The sequence below is a fragment of the Dermochelys coriacea genome, chromosome 15 (assembly GCF_009764565.3).
Source record: "Dermochelys coriacea isolate rDerCor1 chromosome 15, rDerCor1.pri.v4, whole genome shotgun sequence".
Classification (NCBI taxonomy): domain Eukaryota; kingdom Metazoa; phylum Chordata; order Testudines; family Dermochelyidae; genus Dermochelys; species Dermochelys coriacea.
Genome location: NC_050082.1, coordinates 17,532,664 through 17,554,080, shown reverse-complemented (window position 1 = coordinate 17,554,080; position 21,417 = coordinate 17,532,664). Strand labels below are relative to the sequence as shown.

Sequence of the window (21,417 nt, the reverse complement as noted above, 5' to 3'; positions counted from 1 at the left end):
CAGGTGAGGGAACGGGGGGTGGGGGGGCATACTACTGCTCAAGAAAGATTGGGTTCTCTTCGGTAACAGATTGGGAGAGACCTTGAAGTTGTGAGGTTTTCCTCTTGTTACGTGTTTCTGGTGAATATTTGAGTTTGAGATTAAGGAATTAGTAACATTGGGAATGGTGGACTCTCTTTTACTGTCTCTTTCTCTCTTCCCTTCTCCTCTACCCTCTGCCCCCTCTCCCCCCAGACATGTCCAGATGTGCTATAATCTCAACCTTGAACAGCACCCTCTCTGGAGCTAAGTGGTATTATATTCTCTAGACTAGCTCAATAGTTGGCCTCAGTCTGCGAATAATGCCTTGCACATTCACTGGGAAGAAACCGAGGCGTTTTAACTGCTGCAGTCCCAAGTGTTGAATGGGGGCTCTGTACGGTATGTACTAGAGCATTTCACTGTTGAGTGTGTGCACTGAAGCACCTCAGTGTTATACTGAAGGGCACTGTCTCCATGGGCATGGAGTGACAGTGCCCTCAGCGGGTGCTAATGTGTGCTGGAAACGCCAGCAAATATCTCTGGCCACTGAATTGCAGATTGTGCAATGAAATTGCACCCAGGGAAACAAGGAAATTTTATTGCCATTAAAAGTACCAGTTTGTACAAATCAACATTTTAAATAGTGTAATTTAAATAGTAGCAGACTGATATGAATAGAACCTATTAATAAATTAAACACTTCCTTCCACCCAGTATTTCACAAGGAAATTAACAGAATAATTTGTTAGTAGATGATCTCAGGAATGTGGTAGTGAATGACATTTCAGTTCTGTTCTTCCTCCTCCTTTCCTCCACTCCCCTTTTACAGTCTTTGCAGAATGAAGCGCTGGTATTGCTGTGATTTGAGATGTTATCTCTTTTACTTAGTGTCCTGGGTTCAAATGTAGGCAAGATCACACGTGAAAGGGTGGAAGGATAGTCCAGTGGCTAGGGAACTAACATAGGATTTAGGAGACCTATGTTCAATTTCCTGCTCTGCCAGACATCCCTAAGAGGCATTTAGGGTCCTAGTGTGATTTTCAAAAGCATCTAGGCATCTAACACGCATTGAAATCCAGGTGGTTTAGGTGTCCAGATGCTTTTGAAAATCCTGTTAGGTGTCTAAGTACCTTTAAATATCTGGCACATAAGCCTCTCTGTGACTCAGTTGTTGGTCTGTAAAATGAGAATAAAAGCATTTCCCTATCTCAGAGGGGTAAATACACACATTGTCAGGAAAATTACATTGAAGCCTGTGAGGTAATGGTAGCTTGTCGAGGAATGAGTTGCTCTGTCTCAGTATAGACTATGACTTATTTTATTATAACATAATGTTACTGCATACTGACTGGAGACTCCACAGTAATGTCTCACACAGTAAATTTGATTCCACCTAAACAAGCAGTTTCACTCTATTAGGAAGGCGAGGGGAGCTTTGTTTCTTTTCTTTGAGACCCCTGATGTGCTTCTAAACAAGTAATGGTAGCTCAGTGTGGGGACGGGAGCCTTCAACATGTGTGTATTAATAATTCCTCACAGTTAGGAGTATTTTCAATACTGAAGTGGTTCAGGTCTGAACTGAAGTGCATTAGTAGTAGATCGTGAGAGAAATTTGCCTATTGTCTTCCTGGTCATAGCCACTTGGCTCAGCCTGTCCCACTTCCATGAATGCTAAATTCACCTGTTCATTGAATATTAACAAAAAGGGATGCAGAAACAAGTGGATAAGACACTCTTTGGAAAAGTCTCATGAACTCAAGAGCATCTTCTCCACATTGCCGTGAAATTATAGGTGTGAACACATTTGAGAAACTGCTTTTGGTGACCTCAGGAACAGGTGATGCAGCAGTCCCTGAAAATCCTCTGTTTTTCGTTGCTCCCTCTAGATGAAGGTTCCTGCAAGCAGAAGTGGCAGAAATAGCGAAGAAGACAGCATCAGGGAGGCCACAAGCTCTCAGCGGAGCAGCTCAAGGGACCGTCTCAGTGATGTAAGTACCAGAATCAAGCGCCGCTTCATTGGAGCTATTCCTATTGCTGACATGGCTTTTCATAAATCTCGCTGAACAAATGTTGGCATCCAGAGGTCACTGTGTAATAACTTTTTTTTATGTCATGATTGAGTGTTATGGCATAAGTGGTTGAGCTGCCTTGCAAACACTATAATCATGGTGCAAATAATATGATAAGTGAAAGATCAGAGATGGGAAAACAAAATGGAATTGTTATTTCTAAGGAGGAAGATGGCTTGAGATTTTTTTAAAGAAAAAAGTTGTGTAAAAACCTTTTTACAGATGCTTTTGTTTTTAGCTTCTGCACAGAATTATGGTGGAGGCAAAGCTGGCTCACCTATTGTTATGCTTCCTGCCTCTGAGAGATGAGGAGCGTTTTTTGAGTGGTGGTGGAGAGCTGCCTTTCTCTCAGGAAACTCAACTCTACTTTGAGTGAAATGTTATGATAAAACAAAAGTAAATGGTGCCTTCGTGTGTAAACATACAAATGGGCTTTTGAGTCACCAAGAAATCAATGGCAGTGCTGGGATAATTTTATGTGAAGGCATTTTGTGTTAGCAATTAGCATTTCGCCTTCATTAAAACATGATTTTTTTACTAATTAGGACCTTTCCCGTTAGGAGAGATTTAAATGAAGAACAATAATCAAACGCTGGCACAAACATGTCTGAAATATTAAATTTAACATTTCAATGGCAAGCCACAGAAATCCCAAAGCGAGCGGTTTTCATGTTGAGTTCTATTAATGTAAAATATGCTTCATAACTAAAACCTGTCACAGAAAACGGCTCACACCAGCCAAATTCAATTGGACAGTTAATTTAGCTTTAAAATTGAAAACACTACCTCTGCTTCAGGATGCAAAAGGAAGGAGGGGCAAAAAAGCCTTTGATAAGTGTAATGTATTTGCCATTAAGTCTTTCAGAGCCTATTCTACAGGAGAAGGCGGCGGGGGGGGGGGAGAAAGAGGGGAAAAATGGCTCCCCCAAATGTGTTTAAAAGCTGAAAGTATTTATTAAAAATGTCAGCAGAAAAGTGCTTCTGGCAGATTAAAGCGAGATTCGGCTTGACAGCTCTGACAGTGAAATGTGACGGGGGAAAATTCTCTCTACATGTTTTGAGTGTGAATGGGGTGCTGTAAACAGCCTACATAGTGGGAGGAAGGAAAAAAAATCACTGTTCCTGTGATTTGCTTCTAGAATAAAGAATCTGAGCACACTGGAGAAGAAAAAGGGGGAAAAATCCCTTAGGGGGAAAATAATCGTGTTTGTGTTTGTGTGTTTTTGACTGTGTGTTTGGACAGTAATAGTCTCTCTCTTTTTTTTTTTTTTTTTTAAATAATTCTCAACCTCTAGTCACTTTTGACAAGTATGTGATCTGAGGCAGCTGGTAACATTGATGCTGCTTAATATAGCTGGGGAAAGAAAAAAAAAAGATTCAGACCTACCAATTGATTTCAGTAGTTTAGGTCAAAGTATTTAGATGGCAACTGGTTAGCCAGTCTCACAGGTTCTTGGAGGAGCCTGTAACATTGTAGGTGGGGAGAGAGCTATTTTCTCTCCACACCCACCATCGGGGAGACGAGTTATATGGGCCCATGGTGCCCAAGCTCCAGCAACATTCAGGGCCCGGGGGCCCGGCTCCACCAATGTTCGGGGCCGGGTTTCTTCCCCGGCCCTGCCTACCGCCCCTGCACGCCTCCCCCGAGCATCCCTGCCTGTGCCCTTGGTGGCTGCCCCTTGCAGCTCCATGCTGCGCTCACCTCTCTGCCGGCTCCCGGCATCAACTGCTGCTGCAGGGTCCTAGCGCCCCCCAACCACTAGTACCAGGGCAGGCTGACCCTGACCCTGCCCTTCCGCCTCAGATGGACGGACCCTTACCTTTTCCAGCAGGACCTGCCACCAGCACAGGGGGCCTCCCACCTGCAGTCACTGCTCCTGCCCCATGCTGGGCAAGGGGGGGCAGTCCCATCCCCCACCCCCAGTGAGGCTACAGTGAGGGGCAGCAGCAGGGGAGGAGATGTTGGCAGCCCTCCCCCCCATGCACCCACCACAGGGGAGGCGAGGGGGCTTCCTGGACTTGAGAGGGGTCCTAGGTGCATATGCAGTGACAGTGGTGCGAGGTGAGTGTGCTGCTGGAGATGGGAAGCCTGGGGGGAATCCTCCTTTCTGGCCCCAGCTGCCTGCACCCCAAACTCCTCATCCCTGGCCCCGCCCACCCCAGAGCCCGCACCCCCAGCCAGAGCCTTCACACACACTCCCGCACCCCAACCCTCTGCCTGAGCCCCTCCCACATCCCAAACCCCTCATCCCCATCCCCACCCCAGAGCCCTCACATTTTTACATTATTTTAAAAAATATATATCGGCTTACAAGGCAAGTGTGGGGGCGCGGGGCGGAACTTGTACTCGCTCTGGGTACCATCAAAAATTATACAAACCCGCCGCCCCTGCCCACAATGTTACAGCATGAGAGCCTAAAGAACTTGAGCTTCACTGAATGTCTAACTCTGTAGGCTCCTCACAGGGACTTGTTCATCCAAGGAAATTCAGTGCGAGTGGGGTGTTCAACTCTTCCAGGCTCCTTGGAGACTTCCAGGATGGTGCCTATGGGCAGGAGCATACAGTAGAACCTTGCTTATGTTGCTCTAATGACCCAGCGACCCATTACAAAGGATGGAATTTTTCCAGTTAGTGACTAATGAAATTGTTTGAAGAGCGAGGTTTATGAATCACAAAATGCCCTTAGTTCGTTATTTCATGATTGCAGTTGAGTTTTAATTTACTTTTCACAACAGTTCATCACAAGATAGTAAATGTCTGGTAGCCTATTTAGTGGCAGTTACAAAGTAAGCCTTCAAAGGCTGCACTGTTGCAATCTGCTGGTACGCTTTTGCAGAGAAGAGGGGAAGAAGACGCAAGATTTTTTGTGTGCATGCTATGAGTAGTGTGGATTAACACAGGAATCTACTGTCCATCCCATATGGCTCTATAGATGCATCTCCTGGCGTATTGTTAAAATGTATGGTGTGCAATTGAACTGACTTGACCCCTTATGTGTGGCACTCAGAGGATTAAACCCCCATTGTGCACTAAAGATGTAAAAGGAAGGGGTTTTATTTTCTTTCCCTTTAGGGGCCGCTGGAGGGATTACAAATTGAGGCTCTGAAATGCAATTGTTCTAGTGCTGTTACTTTTTCTTGCTGACATATCATGCTGCCTCAGGCATCTGGCCCATTGCTTGCTCAGTCCAACTCGCTGTCCTGCTGTTCCTCAGTGTGTTTGGGCTCAAAACAGTCTTGTGATGCCTGCTTTGTAATGTCTTCATCTCCCACCTCCATCCCTGTTAACTTGTGGCAACAACCAGAGTAAATGAAGTAGGTGCTAGCAGATTTGGTTGCTATACTGTGGCACAGCAGGTGTGCAGGGGAATGTCTGCATTAAAGTTACTGCCCTGGGAGCACTGTAGGGCCATCACGCACGTTCCTTGGTTGCTCCTCTCTCACTTCAGTGCAGTTCTGCATTTAGGAGGTGCTATTAGGAGCAGCTTAGTTTCTCGGTATGAATTGTTTCTTGAGATGACTTATTTAATGGGGTGCCAGTAAGATGTGTTTTATTTACATTAATGCATGTCTTTAGTCTCTGATGGACCATGAAGGCAAGAGGTAGCCTGATCTGTCATGAAATAATTACACCCTAAAGGAAACTGAAGTCAAGTGATTGACTGAGTGTCTCTCTCTCTCTCTCTCACACACACACGCATGCACGCACATCCCCTTTCACTCACACTCACTCTGCTTTGGCACAGTGAAATTTCCATGTGGAAAGAGCACTAAAGCTTTATAGCATAACAATAATACTCTGTGTTGTACAGTGCATCTTTCCAGATGTTCCTGGGAGCTCCGTTTATTATAGATCATTGAGGGGAAAATGTATATTTTGGTTTAGTGAGCTGATCTCTGACTGCAAAGATTTGATTTGTTGGGACTGGTTTCTCATCGATATGATAAGTCTGTTATGGGAAAATGAAGTTTTAACAATGTTTGCTTGACAAATAATTCTTATTTAAAGGGGTGGGGAAGGATGAGAATTTATACTTGTTTGTACTTGCAAAGGTCAATGGTAAATTCCCTTTTAATGTATTACAAAGCTAAGGTCTCTGCAACACATGTTCTTGGTGTCCTATCAGGTTCCTTTTAAACCAACACAGAGTCAACAGCTTTTTTCCAAAACAGGATTTTTTTTTCTATCTTTCATAGTAAGGTAATTGAAAGTTACCAAAGAACTAACAGACACATAAGCCCCATTGCTGCTTGTTATGTTGACCCAAGTAAAGCTGGGAGGTTTGGGTTTTGCTCCCCACGCCTCCCCGCATTCTGTAATTGTCCTAATCTTTTCTGATGTCCCAAACAGTGTAAAAAATCCACACAGACCTTTGTATAATGGCTCTAAAACAGGTTTTATTTTTTCCTTGACCCATCAGCTTAAGAACTGCCTGCATTTTAATGGATTTTCTCCCTCACTAAATTGAATGGATCGTCCCTCATTATCATTTAAATAGAACCCTCACTCCCTGTGAACGTGGAAAATTTGGATGTGGTAGTGGATCTGTGATCATTTGAAATATTTGCAAGGTGGGGAGAGGGAGAGGAGGAGCAGCAGAGGACAGAATTGCTGAATGTAATTGTCATGGATTCTCAATTTTGTTGCCACAAGATGGGAAAATAGACTAATAATTGTCTTCCAACCCTAGTAGAATAGTTGCCCTAGTTAGCTGAAGCTAACGCTCTAATTGTCATGGGGGCACCTAGATGAATGAGGATGTATGCAGGGCACAGCAAGGGCTAAATTGAGTGATATACTAAGGCAAAGAGCAAATTGGCAATTATTGGCCCAGCTGAAAAGGTTGGCAGGTGTGCTGCTTTCTCATGAGCCCTTAGGGGGAAATTGGAAATATAAAATATCGACCATAAATACTAGCTGATTAGGAAATACGTTGCAAGAGGTGCTGGCCACTTTAGAAACAAAACTCTCTTTTGCAGGAGATTGACTTTAGGCTGTGCACAAAAATAGAAGCCCCTCTAGTGAGTCATTTTGGGCTTTTTCTCTCTTTTCTCCCAGCTGCCCGCTTTGAAAATGTTTTTACAATATAATAAGCAAACAGAAATCCCTGTGTCAGAAAATGCTGAGTCTCCCCCCTCCCCCCGGAATGTTTTTGGATCCGTGTTGAACATATTGCGTAGTCTAGATGTGAAATCCTTTCTCCAGTAGAGGTGTACAATAAAGCCCTAGTGATTTTCCAATTGCACATGTATTGCTCTTCTTTGTGTTCCATCAGGCTTATTGTTTTTCTCCCCTTCATGTTCCTAAACTATGTACTACACTGCCCATTGCTGGGGTAAATGGATGAAAGCAGCTGCAGGTGTAATAGGAAGTGCAGTACTGTATGCCAAGCCAATGATCTAGTGGGTATGCTTAGGGCTTAAGTCTCTTCCCAGGACAAAGATCGAACATCAGAAGCAAAAAAGGTATAAAAAACTTCACAAAACCATCACATAGTTTGGCACATGTCACTTCACAGTCTTAGCTCGGGATAGAGGAAGGGGTTTGGAAGAGAAATAGCAAAGGGTGCTTACAGGTGAGAAATAAGATGCATTGACAGTGCTCTTTGGGACTCAGGAGTGGAATAGCAAAGGTGCTGTAACCTGGGAAGATGGTGCATTGGAGGAGCTCCATCGGAAGCCTAGGCTTCCAATATTTAGACTGTAAGCTAAACAGATGTTCTCCCTTATTTCACATTTATACAGCTGCTGACACAATGGGGTCCTAATCCTGAATGAGGCCGCTGGATGCTATTGTAATACAAATAAATAGTGCAAGTTGTAATGTAATAGTAAGAGGAATTGCAAGTCAACTTGGAGGTGCATTCAAGTGCTGTTGTGGGGCTGAGGAATGGCTAGCAAAGAACAAGGCAAGTCAGGAATTGGATGCATTAACAAAGCTTATGTGGGAGGACAGGAATAACAGAAGGTACCGTCAGTTGGCAGAGTTGTGTATGGAAATTTGCATAGCATCTGACATTTTTTTTTAGTATCTTCGTGTTTTCTTGATTTGACTGCTGATCTGACCCCGGAGGGAGAGGGACAGTGCTGAAATGGATGTACTCACACATGCATACCAGCCAAGGCCTGCCTGTGGATAATGGTCACGAGAGAACCAATTTAAAAGCTCCACACAATGACTGTACACTGAGCAGAGACTCACTAACAGAGCTATGGGCAGGACTGTAGTAAAGAAGGAACATGAGTTAACAGGGGTGAAAGCAAGGTCATGAAAAGGAAAGAGGATTTAGCTGAGTTGGGCGGGAAGAGAAGAGGGATGGTCTTTTATTACAGGGAGAAGTGTGACCTTACAAGGTTAGCCCAAGCCTGGGAATCGAGAACATCTGAAGCATAGTCGCAGATCTTCCGCTGACTCCCTGCGTGGCCTGGGCCAAGTCATCGTGGGCCTGACTTTCAGAAGGGCTTAACATTAGGGTGTGTCTACACTGTAAAGGAAAACTCGTAGTGCCAAGTCTAATGCCAGGTCAACTGACTCAGGCCAGTGAGGCTTGGACTAAAAATAGCAGTGTAGACATTCCCACTCGGGCTGGAGCCTGGGCTCTGAGACCCTCCCAGCTCGTCCGATTTCAGAATCCAGGCTCCAGCCCAAGGGGGAATGTCTACACTGCTACTTTTAGCCCCACAAGCCTAAATCAGTGGACCTCATGGTGCCATGGGTTTTTCTTTGCAGTGTAGACATACCGTATAGCTCTAGTTGAACTCAGTGAAAACTGCTGGGTGCTCAGGCCCTAAATTTCTCAGCTGAAGTTTCCCCATGTGTGAAATGGGGAAACACATTTTACTGACTGGCTTTGCAGGGTGGATACAAGGATGCATTATACTGATTTGTATAGAGCTCTTTGAGAAATGCTAGATAAGAGTGGAGTGGTGTTATTTGGGAGGTAGTGCTTTATACTGGTAACCCCAAAAGTTCCATGACTCAGTCCCCCATAAGTGATTTTTAACCCAAAATAGTAAATTTGGGGTTATTTAATTTTGCTTTTTGGTTTTTGACCCTTGAGGATGCACTTGAGTCACATTTTCTTGCGCTTCTTTTCAAGTATGAGGACTAGAAACTAACTTCTTTTAAAACAAATGGAAGTTTAGATTCTTTTATAATGAGTTGTTTCTAGGAGCTAGGGCTCTAAACAAAACCTCAAACATTGCAAGACTTGCGCTAAAATTGCGAGAATTGGTGACACTTGTAGTGAGGTTTGTAGCAACCCTTTGTGGAATATAGAGGGAGGAGCCCAGGTTGCAGAAGGGCAGAGTTTTGTAGGAGGCACCAAAAATCGAGTCTGTTTGCACATGGCTTGAATGCCAGTTGCAGTTGTAGCATCTCTAAATAGTTCTCTCAATAAAAACTAGTTTAGTTTTAGAAACAGTCATCTCATGTAATTACCCAGAATGCAGTGTATGAAATAAGATTCACACATCACCAGGGATCCTAGTTTTCCATGATAAAAAAAGCAAAATTCTCTGATTTTAAAAAAAAAAAAATCGGCATTTTTCTGTGATTAAAATGAAACACTGAACTTTAGTTTCCCTAGCCACAATGTACGTGTAGGTATCAGTGGAACACAATGATATATTGTAAGTTGAGAGCCAGAGCCCTGCCACCCAGAGCTGACAGCAGAGCCTTGCCCATTCTCCTGATTATCCGAATTTTTGATTATCCGATCCAGCCCCGGTCCCAATTAGTTCGGAAAACCCGAGGTTCCACTGTATGTGTGTTTATTTTTTTCACAAAATGTAAAAACTAAAGATTCTCTATAAAAACGCAAATTCTGTGTTTTTCTGTGGCAAACAGATTTCTAGGATCTATCTGACCATCACTAGTCATCAGTTCTCTATCCTTGTTGTTTCTGTGGCTGCTAGTGCTGGGATTCTAATGCCCTCTTTCGTAGGCGGCTCTTTTTTTTTCCTAAAGCCAATTACAGATGTTTAGAATTTACATAATTTTATATCCATTAAGAAATCCTTCTAGTTTTTAACTGTTGCAAACATTGAAACCTCTTTGTTTATATGAGCATATAAAATAGGAAAATTAAAGAGAAAAGATGAATCAAGTTTTGCGTAACATCCAGAAATCACATTGTGTTGTGGTTATCCAAGCAGGTCCTGGTTTCTAATCTGAATGAATGCTTGACACACTGTCTGACATTTGGCAAGTCAATTGACTCATTGCATTAGCACAGAGAGGGATGTGACTAATTGCATAAAGGTGCTCCTGGTTAAACTATAGGCTTATTCCCAGCCTCTGTTGTCCCCTCCCTCCCGTCCAAAGAGTGAGATCTGGATTTATAAAGCCCATCCTGGGAAATAGAAATACTAGATCCCACCAGTATTTAAAGGCTGAAGTTGAACTAACATGATGGTGATGAGAGTGTTATAAATCCCTGGAGGACAGATGGAGAATTTTACCTCATTGTATCTCAACTCATCCTGCCTCTAAAACTGGATAAATGGCATGGTGCCATCTGAGGTAAGTTTCCCTGAGTAGAAATTAAACCAAAAATTAGTTTTATCAGGGTTATTTATTCATCTTCTGAGTGCTGACTAACAACATCAAGCTGTATGGACTGTGGGGAAGATAAATTTGGAGCTGTGTTCCAGAGAGGAAGGATAGTTCAGAGATTAGGGTACTAGCCTAGGAGTTAGGAGAGCCAGGTTCAGTTCCCTGCTCTGTCATGGACTTCCAGTGTAACTTTGGGCAAGTGGGCTCCACAAAGGTACTTAGGTGCCACTGTGATCCACAAAATTCTTGCTCAACTGCCCCCTAATCCTAAAGTCGCTCAGCGTCTGAGTTTTTGCAGAAACAGTTCCCTAGGTGCCTATGTTCTTGCTTCTGAGCGCAAACCATGCTGCCTCCCTCTAGGCACCCAGACATCTATCTCCTGCCTAAGCCCCAAAGGGACTCTCAAACTGAGAAAGACAGGCATTCGGCCACCTAAGTTGTACACAGGGCTTGATCTGGTGGGCATGCTCAGAGGCTGGGGGTGGTGGGGCAGGAGGAATTTGAACGGGGATCTGCCACCTCTTAGGTGAGTGCTCTAACCACTAGACTATTGAGTCATTCAAGCTCTATCTCTGACCCAATTAATAATTTAGTTATTCAATTATTTAATTAAAGTGACAGGTTTCAGAGTTGCAGCCATGTTAGTCTGTTAGTCTTAGAAAAAGGTCCTCCTTTTCTTTTTAATTAAAGCGGAACAACTTCAATAGGAGAAACTGAGGGGGACCCAATAGAGCACTCACCCGAGAGGTGGCAGACACCTTCTTTTCCTCAGGCAGAATGGGGAATTGAATCCATGGTCTCCACATCCCGGGTGAATATCTTATCCACTAGGCTAAAGGTTACAAAGAAGATTTCCTTCCACCTGGTGGTTTAATATGGAGTTAGAAGCTCCCTGAACATGCCTAGTGAATTGGGTTCTGCATGTGACTTAGGTGGCCCAATGCCCCTCTTGTCCCAATTCATGAATCACTAACAGAGATAGGCACCTCCCTGCAGCCTGGACTTAGGCACCGAACTCTGAAAGAGGGGCAGAGCTTAGCACACACCGATCATGTTGGCATCTGCCTTTGGCTAGCTTAGGCCCTAATTTTGTGGATCCCTTGTTTTGTGGATCTCATTCTAAGATTATTGTCTCTCCCCATCCATTCTATAAGAGCCTAGGTGCCCAACTCTGGCTCTGTGGATAGAAGTGTTCCGATGATTTTCTAGGAGTTCTTAGAGTTGGGTGCCGCTCAGTGTCACAACCTCCAAGTCTCTCTTGTGTATCTGGGCCTTAGCCTTTCTGTGCCTTAGTTCCCCATCTCTAGAATGTGAATAAGAGCACTTCCATTCCTCGTAGAAGTGTTCTGAGGATAAGTACATTAAAGATTGTGAGCTGCTCAGATACTATAGTGATGGGGACTATGCAAATTTCATAATAAAAAAGACAGATAAAAGCTTAATACCAAATACTTAATACCAAGTACCAAGTAGTTACTATCCCTAATTTGTAATCTATGGCATGACTCTATTAACCAAACTATCAAAGGGGATATCTCTTTTGCTTACTCAAAATACAGTGGTATGAAGACATTGGTATTGATACAGTGAGAGTGACTCTTAATAGAAGCTCTTAAAATCCAGCTAAAGATCTTTGATACAACCATAGTTTTGTCATGATTCTCCAACCCCAAATTATAAGCAATGCAGTGTTTGTCAGGAATAAAAGAAGAACTTTTGAAAACAAAATTAGAGTGACAGGATGGCTAAAGGGTATTGGTAAGGGGATAATAAAGCTTTCAAATGTAATGGGTACATCTACACTGCAAAAAACACAACTCCTGGCAGCAAGTTTGAGCGCAGATCAACTGACTCAGGCTCATGGGCTTGGGGCATATGTGCGATAGGGCTAACAATTGCAATGTGGATGTTCGGGCCTGGGCTGGAGCTCTGAAGTCTGTTGAGGACAGGGTGGGTCTCAGAGCTCAGGATCCAGCTTGAGTGGGAACATCTATGTTGCTATTTTTAACCATGTAGCAAGAGCCTTCCTAGGACTCACTGCAGTGGAGGTTTGTTTTTCAGTGTAATCGTACCCAAAGTCAATGGTTCAACTCCATTCGAAATCATTGGAAGGCATTTGATGCCCCCTGTGACCTACATGGAATGAATTATTACTCGCATCTCTGTTCCTTACGGACAGGTGCCAATATCAAAGTGACATCCAATCACAATTAATGCTAATTGGCACCTTTGTTGGCAGACAGGCATAGGATTAATTGGGCATGAATTACCCTCTGCTTCTTAGATGTCACCCCTCTAGTGCATGGTAGTCACAGATTAGTGGGCAATATGAAGAAGTTTGCACTGCTAGTTGTTTCACAAATGACTTGTTATTTTTACCGTTGGTTTACTACTTTACATTTCTCAGAGCTTGCCCAATGAAATTGACACCAAAAAATCATGTCTCTTTCATTTTCAGGCATGACAATGATGCAGCATTATGTTATTTGGGTAGCAAACCAGGGGAAATGCTTATTTGGTAAAACTAAACTAAAACAAGGTAAAATGATTCGCTTTGATTCAAGTGGCAGAGGCCTGTATTCTTGATACTAGTGCTGCCAGGTTCTGTTTCTGCTGACAGTCATGTCTCTGTGTATGCAGTGATGATCCATTACATAAGGGTTGAGTAAAGGCTTCCGGATTGGGGCCTGTCGGTGTGTTTAAATGGACTATCCTGAAGTAAAATCAAAAGGATCTCTTTTTAGGAATGCCAATAAAATGCATGGATGTTACTCTGATACTCGTACGGCACTTATCGTTTGGGGCTTCTAGAGGTTCTGAATGCAGCAGTTGGATATAGATTGTTTTTAAAGAACTTTGAGTGTTCCCGGTTCTCCCAGGAAACAACAAAAGTCGGGCCTATATCAGGGGATGTCCATGCAAACTGCTGTGGAAGCAGGGGTCTTGGACTCACATGAGTCTAAATATGTGAGATGTTGGAAGGGATGTTAAGAATTAGATCCAAAGTATTACTAATGACTAGCTTTACATGTGCAGTGAAAATGCTATAGAAGAAAAATATCCCTTTCCTGGTCCAGGAAATGTTAATATTAAATTTGGGGGGAGGGTAGGAGGAGTATCTTTGTACAGTGAGCTTTTTAGCTGTGAAAAATGTCAATGAAGTGGCATTCGATCATCATCATTTCAGGTACAGCATATTATGCACTGATTGCTGCTTTTGTCTTTTTAAAACAAAGGATGCTCTGAGCTGCATTTAAAATCCCATAAGGGAGCTGGTAATGAAACCTCCTGTTCTTCCGTTTTGCTAAACTCCTTGTCAGTGTCTGTATTTAAACTGAAAGGTCAAGAGAGTTAATACAGTCCCCCTCCCCCACCTCCCTACCGAGCAAATATGTTGCCTCCTTCTCAGTTCTTTGTATGCCTTATTTTTTATGTTTGATATGTTGACTATGTGGGCAAGCGATCAAATTGGCAGAACAGGTAATGTAATTTATCTGCTGAATATCTTTATGCAAATAGGGCAATGTTATTAACATTATGATGAGTTCCCTTGGTTTTAGTTTATTAGTATTTGGGGGTTGTTGGTTTTTTTGGTGGTAGCAGCTCAGAAATTCCATAAATGCTACTGCCCTTCATTTCATCACTCAGTAGCTTTATTTCCAGCCACTTTACATTAAAAGACTTATTTATAACCTGGAACCCTTAGTAATGTTTAGAGGTAGAGGTCAGATCTGTGTGTAACATGCGAGAGGCTAAAGCCTAAACATTGTAAGCAATTTAATTTATGTTGCTGCTGTCAGAGAGCTCCCAGTCAAAGCTTCACTGTTGGTATGCAGCTTGGAAGCCTAGGATCTGGGGATATCTGAATGGTGTGGCTTCTGTTAGTAAGCAGGTGGCGTGATCATACAGAATAGTTGTTAAATTACAGGGGGAAGGGGGGATTACTGCTGATTACAATTTTGCAGTCACCTAGCATTAAAAATGCAGGGTGTTAGTGCTTTGTAACGTTCTGGTAATGTGGTCAATAATTCCTATCATAGCTGCAGTGTGACAAGGAAGTCCTAAAGGTAAATCTTCAACAAGCTGAACTTGGGACAAAATGGATGGGTTTTCTCTCATGCTTTTCTACTCCACCTCTCAGCTATATCAAGGCATCTGGGACCATTAGATTACCTTGGAAATGGGCAACTATGACTCCTGGATTCTATCTTGAGCTCTGCCACTAACTGCTTGTCATGCTGGGCAGTTCTCTTAACCTTTGTAAAAGGGGGTTAATAAAACATAGCTATCTTGTAAAGCATCCTCAGACCATGCCAATTGCTGGGGGACTGGCTGGTCACATGGTACTTGTTCCTTTTCTTGGCTTCCTGCTGCTTCTACAGGCCTCCTGACTCTTCACCACAAGTAGGAGCCTGGAGGTCTGAAGCCGCAGCTGGGAACAAGGAGGACGAACCAGCCTAGCTGCCTCTACTAGGGCTCAGTGTTACAAAAGAGAAGGAGTAGAGGTGTCAGCCACAGAGAGAGAGTGAAGTCCACAGAAACAGGCAATGAGACAGCTCCACAGCATATCCAGAGGGAGAAAAGGACCAGGTGGCTGGGCCATCTGTCCAGTGGAGAAAGGGAATCAAGTGGTAGAATAGTGTGTGCAGGGGAGAGGAGAGTAAGGGCTCAGAGACATGGAGAAGTATGGATTAGAGCAGATGGGATGGGGGAGATGAAATGAAGAGCAAACATAGACATTATAGTTTAATTGTACTCAAAAGGGACAGAATTTATGAAAGCTGCTTAAGATAGATCAGAGCATTCCCAGTATTGCTGCTTCATGCAAGCGGTTAGTGCAGTTATCACAGGGAGCTATCACAATGAAGAATGGGAAGAGGTGGTGGTTCATGCAATCACTGGCCGGCGTAGAAAGGGTTTGCTTGGTTGTGAGCGGGCGGAGAGGTCTGGCTGCACAATCTTAAATAGGAGGGGAGGTGGTGCATGAGACAATGTCTGGCCCCAATTCAAGATTCCTAAGGGCAGGTCTACATTTAAAATGGTGCATCAATTCAGATGCGGTGCTTAAGTGAAGACACTCCTATGCCAATGAAAGAGTTTCTCCCGTTGATGTAGTTAGCTACGACCTCTCACGGAGGTGGATTATGTCAACAGGACAAGCTCTCCCGCCGACATAGCGCTGTCTACAGTGGGGGTTAGGTCGGTGTAACTACATCACTCAGGGCTGTGGGTTTTTCACACTCCTGAGCGACTTAGTTATACTGATATAAGTCTGTAGTGTATACCTGGCCCAAGTGTCTGCTTAAGTCCTTTGAAGCATGTCTGCACTGCAATCAGAGGCTAACCTGTGCTGCCAGACTTCTCTTCTATTGTAATTTACATGAGCTAAATGAGAGCTACCTTGGGTATGTCTGCACTTGCTGCAGTCACATCTTTGATTTAGAAATACCCTTTGAAGTCAAACTTAGGGCATGGCTACACTAGAGTGTTTACAGGGTGGAGCTGTACCCATCTCCCATCAGCTTAACTACTCCAGCCCCTGTGAGTGGCAGTAGCTATGTCGGTGGGAGAAGCTGTCCACACCATCGCTTATGTCGGTGTGACTTACCTCTTTCGGTGGGGAGGGGAGAATAAGTCACCCCCCTGAGTGACATAAGTTACACCGACATAAGCTGTAGTGTAGACGTAGCCTTAAATTCTGTACTGGATAGGGATAAACTTAAGCACATGCCCAATTACATTTTTGAATTGGGGCTTCTGCTAAGGTGTTGGCCACACTATGAATAAATGTGAGAGACCCCACCTCAATTGAAAAGAGCTATTGAACCCCAAACACCCGCCCCGGAACCCACAATATAGTTTGTCACAATTTAAGTGTTAAAATAGCCTTTGAGCCAGCACCTGGAAATGCTCTTTGACTGTTACAAAGTGACTGGGGCAGCAACTTGGAGAATGCCAGAAAATAACTGAAGAGGTGCTTAGTTGTAAAGTTTCCACCCCAAAAAATTGGGTTGGGGGGAAATCTCACAATGTTACTTATATTACATTACACATAATCTCTCGCATTACTTATTGTGGCATATTGTTTCCTTCTACAGAGTTCTGCTCAATCGCTTTCAGGAAGAGGCTATTCCGTAAGTCATTTTACAGCTAATTCTTTCACTATTGTTGCTGTTGATTGCAGAGGTTTATATTACCTGTTGCATATCCACTGACACAAAGGGAATACAAAACATGAAAAATAAGCTTTGAGCAAAGCACTGTCTTATGTTTCTAGCAAGAGACACCTTCTGCACATGAGAGAATGCTGAATTGCCGATTTTCAGGTCTCTTGAATTTTGTTTTCTTCATGGTCCCCCCCAACAGCTTTTGACTAGTCAATCAGGTAATGAAAATTAAGAAACAAAAAGGAGATTTTTTAAGATAGATGTCTCTCTCCCATTGATTTTCTAACTACCCTTTGTGCCTTTGAAAATATTCCACCCAAAATCAAACCAAACAAATTTTAAATTCTCTTGCTGGCAAACACTGTGCTGTGTAACTGATCAGAACAGAGTAAATCTCACTTGATTTGAAAACAGGGTAACATGATTGTTTTTGCCTCCAGTAAACCAGGATGCAATAATTATAGGCAATGTTATAGGCCCTGACGTGCAAAAGTAGATGCATGCAGATGCAGTTCCACAGTGGTGTTTAACTGGCCATTTGTATGTGCAGATACTCAAAGTTATTTGTACAACAATGGTATTTTTCCATGTAGATGTGTTGCACTCATTTGTACATGTGCCTTGCACTCACCCACCTGAAAATTGGTCCTACGAGTGTATTGTATGGAATTTATATGAGACAAGAGACACACAGGTGTACGATGTTTATTTAAGACATCACTAAGTCCTGGATTCGTATTACACACAACTCTTAGGAGAAACGTATGGCATTTAGATGCATGTAATGACATTGCTGGTCTCCTATCAAGTCATGTGTTCTCTGATTACTGGTGCAGAGGTTGTAAGTGAAGTTGTATGATGATCTGAATTAGAAGTGTGTTAACCCATTTAACAATCCCTACATATACTAACTGGCAGTAGTCACTCCTGTTGCAAGTTCTATCATGATGCAAGTTTACCTTCTAGGTGAATGACCAGGAATGTGTGTCTGATATCAAGAGCCACCTCTGCTTCCTTTTAACAATACAGTTTAAAAAGGAGGGGCAGCTGTGACATCTTGTTTACGAAGTTGGTGTAACATCCTGACACATAGTCTTTTAAAGTAATTGAGAATGATTATTTTTAATGATGTATGTTGTACATTTGTCCATTTGACACAAGGGAGAGAGAGAGAGAGATTATCTGAGTAATGCGCGTCCAGCTGGTATGATGTACACATTAACATTGGGAAGCTATTAGATGTGTCCCAGTTTCAGAGTGACAGCATCATACATATAGACAGAGGCACAATGCAGCGTCAAGTGCATTGGCATGATAGTATCATATGATTTGGAGTCTAAAGGCTTTATAAATAATATTTTGGAGACTTCAGCTGATGTTGACATGCATCTCAAATATCTTGCAATCAAAATATTTATTGTATCTCAGGTGAGTATCATTGCTTAACTCACTTGCTGCATGAGATCTTTTGCTCGAGCATGAAGACTCAAATATACATGTGCAAAATAGAGCAGTTAATCTCCCATACATATGAAGGGCTGGATCCATCTAGACTAAAAACTCTTTAGGCTATATCTTCTGTAAAGAGCCATGCATGCCTGTGGCATTATATAAATAATAATGAATCGCCTTCACAAATTTTATGTCTGGAATTAAACAATTTCCCATTGGCCATAACATGGATTTCAAAATCTGATTGGAAAAAGGCCAAAGGATTGTTCAGAAGCCCCTAAACCAATACATCATTGGGCAATTTTGTCTGTTGCTGACTGAAAATAAATCTTTTTTTTTTTGGTCTTTAACAACTGATCTTCAGAAATTATTTATCTCCTTGTCTGAAAACTGGTTTTGTTCTGTAGTGTTAGTGTCTCATTTACCCAATCCAGACCTTCTCAAGGGAGGGGAGTGTCCTTAGCATCCCCGAGCAGTGTTTTGAGATCATGAGTAGCCTGAGCTGGAGTTGCTTTTCCTTCTGGGCTGTCATTTTATCTGTTAAATTGCCTTCTGCCTCACCACATACCAGCTGCTGAGGCTGATCATTTCCCTTAAGACTATCATGCTATTCTAAATTGATCCAACATAAGGCCAAGACTATAGCTTCTAAGACTGCCAAGATCCCGTTGGCCCAAACTTAGCTTGGAAGCTGACTCTCCCAGGTGGCACTAAGACGTTCTAACCACTGACTCAACAAGACTGGCCAAGCTAGGGATTGTCTTTAATGTATTGCAAAGGTTTTATTTTCACAGGGAACTGTATATTAAGCACTAAATCAGTATTTTGGCTTGGCCTTCTGTTTATATCAAAGAGCCTGTTTTCCAGACATGGTGAAAGCATGTTTAAAAAATAGCATTTACAAGAGTAAGGCACAGTTTCTTTTACTTGTGCATTATTCTCTTGATACTTGTGATGGCTTACGTTGTTAAAGATTGTCACTTACAAAATGGTACGTAGTTACTATGCAGGGTGGTTGCTCTGGGTTTCACAAAGAGCTGGTTAAATATCATAAACTATTTTTACGTTAAATATTAGAGTTTGTTTTTTTAAATGAACTTGCTTTGAATCTGCACCCTTTTGTGTTTGCTTTTTTCAATTATCCTTGCAGACGACTTTACTGTCAGGAATGTTCATATAAATACCAAGTTTGTAAGGAAATAGTTACTGGTAAGAAGATAATTTGAAATCCAGAATCATGAGCATTTGCCAAAAACCTTATTCAAAGGTTTAAGCTCATCCAGTCAGGAAACAGAATGCTATGTAACCTGTGTGTCCAATCGCAACATCTCAAATGTTGAATGGGTGACAGCTTATATGAAAACTATAGACCAAAGACAAGATTTTCAAATTGGGTGCCTAAAGTTAGGTAGAAAAATGAATTTAAACATCTATACAAGAGATCTAATTTTCATTTGCTGAACAGCCCAGCAACTCCCGCTGACTGAGTTTTTACTCCTAAATTGGAACATTTTGACCACAGAACTACTGGTGGAAATTGCTGGGCATATAATTTCTCAGTTTGTTCACAGACAACTGGTGATGAGAAAAAGAGGTGAAATTCATTGACTAACATGTTTGTTATTAATTTACTGCTCAGCATAAAGTTTCAGACAATGATTAATTCTACCTGGGACAACAAGGTTATGCAACATACGTAGATGTGTGGATTAGCAAGCTGTTTATCTCATAAGCACTGTAGCATTAGTTTTTCATGCCCTTTTTCTGTTGCACATCAAATGTGTATTTTCTCTGTGTTGAGAAATGGAATGGTAGCATGTTTTTGGAGGGTAATAACTTACTCTCCATTTCTTTATTTTAGCAAGTATGTGATAAGGTATTATGCTATGCCTCTCTTGCACATGGCTGAGATCAGACATTTTAGATTTCAGACATTCTGAGCGAGAAATGTGTGTTTCTTGCGAGCAGAAAAAAACAGGTATTTTGGATTGGAACTTAAAATAGGCAAATCCTCTTTCCTACATTTATTTGTAGACTTGGGAATGCTTCACTGATCATGTGTCCAGTTTCTAGATTTCACTAAGGTTGCACTGTGGAGCATTTTAAAAATGTATTCTTTATAGTTGTACATTTGTTTGACACAGTGTGTTTAGGAACTAGTGACAATTAATACAATAACAAATTACATGGACTATATTAGCTATATGAACACAGCTAAAATGCCTCAACTGTTTGAAATGTAGAGCATTGCGTACAGATAAGTCTAGGCTAAAGTTGTGCTTGGCTCATTTTTGTACAAAGGAGAAGGGGAAGAGGCAGAAGTGGGAATACATGGTAATAAAAAAATCTTCAGATAAATCATGTAGCTTGTTTATAGAACATCTGTATAGCTGTTCCTCTTATGAAATGGAAAGGGATAAAATGCAGAAAAGAAGAAACTTGAAAGCACATGACAGATCCAGGTTCAGTGAACCAAGTTGTGTCTGTGTATCTGCTGGAACAAAGTGTTGAAGGATGGAGCTCTTCGTTTATTTTTTTTTGGTCCTGAAATAAGATTTTTTTTTAAAACTAATAACAATAACATGCACTTGGCAACAAATGCAGCTGATTTTTACTCTGTGCTGCTGTAAAATATTAAACTGTGCAGCCTCTTCAAATTCCTGGCAGCCCATTACCTCTTTTTTTTTTTTTTTTTTTTGAACACTGGAAACCAAAATAATTTATATTTGAAGATCATGTATATCAAGGTATGTCTAAAACACATAAGGCTCACAGAGAGATCTTGAGATGAGTCTTTCTCTGTTTGGGGCATCCAAACTCATAGTGATTAGTGCACCTTCCCACCATGTTGTGACTTTTCTCATAAAAGTGAAGTACGTATAAAGACAAAGTTAGAGCCAAGCATAATATAGGCAACCAGTTACAATTTTCCTGAATGCACATGTTCACCAATACACCTGATTCTTGCTATGGAACACATCTGCAACTTTGCTGTGGACCCCTCCTGAGTGTAGAGTCATTCCTGTCAAATTGTATTGAGATTTTGAGAACGGATTTCCAAGCAATTAGTGGCCATCTTTAAAGCCCTCTGGATCCAGTTATCTAAGAGACTGCTTTTACTCTCTACTCTATCTCAACACTGTTACTCTGC

The 21,417-nt window shown here is 42.1% G+C and overlaps 1 protein-coding gene across 30 annotated transcripts in view; it reads left to right on the top strand.

The window, feature by feature from the left end:
* FBRSL1 (fibrosin like 1) overlaps nt 1–21,417 on the top strand; it is a 770,646-nt gene that overhangs the window by 372,120 nt on the left and 377,109 nt on the right. For 25 of the 30 annotated variants that reach the window (XM_043497654.1, XM_043497665.1, XM_038373067.2 and 22 more), the window contains 2 exons: nt 1,908–2,009; nt 16,746–16,781. In XM_043497654.1, coding sequence (XP_043353589.1) covers nt 1,908–2,009; nt 16,746–16,781 — 138 coding nt within the window. The remainder of the gene's footprint in view (nt 1–1,907; nt 2,010–16,745; nt 16,782–21,417) is intronic. The other 5 variants (XM_043497666.1, XM_038373064.2, XM_043497655.1 and 2 more) reach the window with 1 other exon arrangement.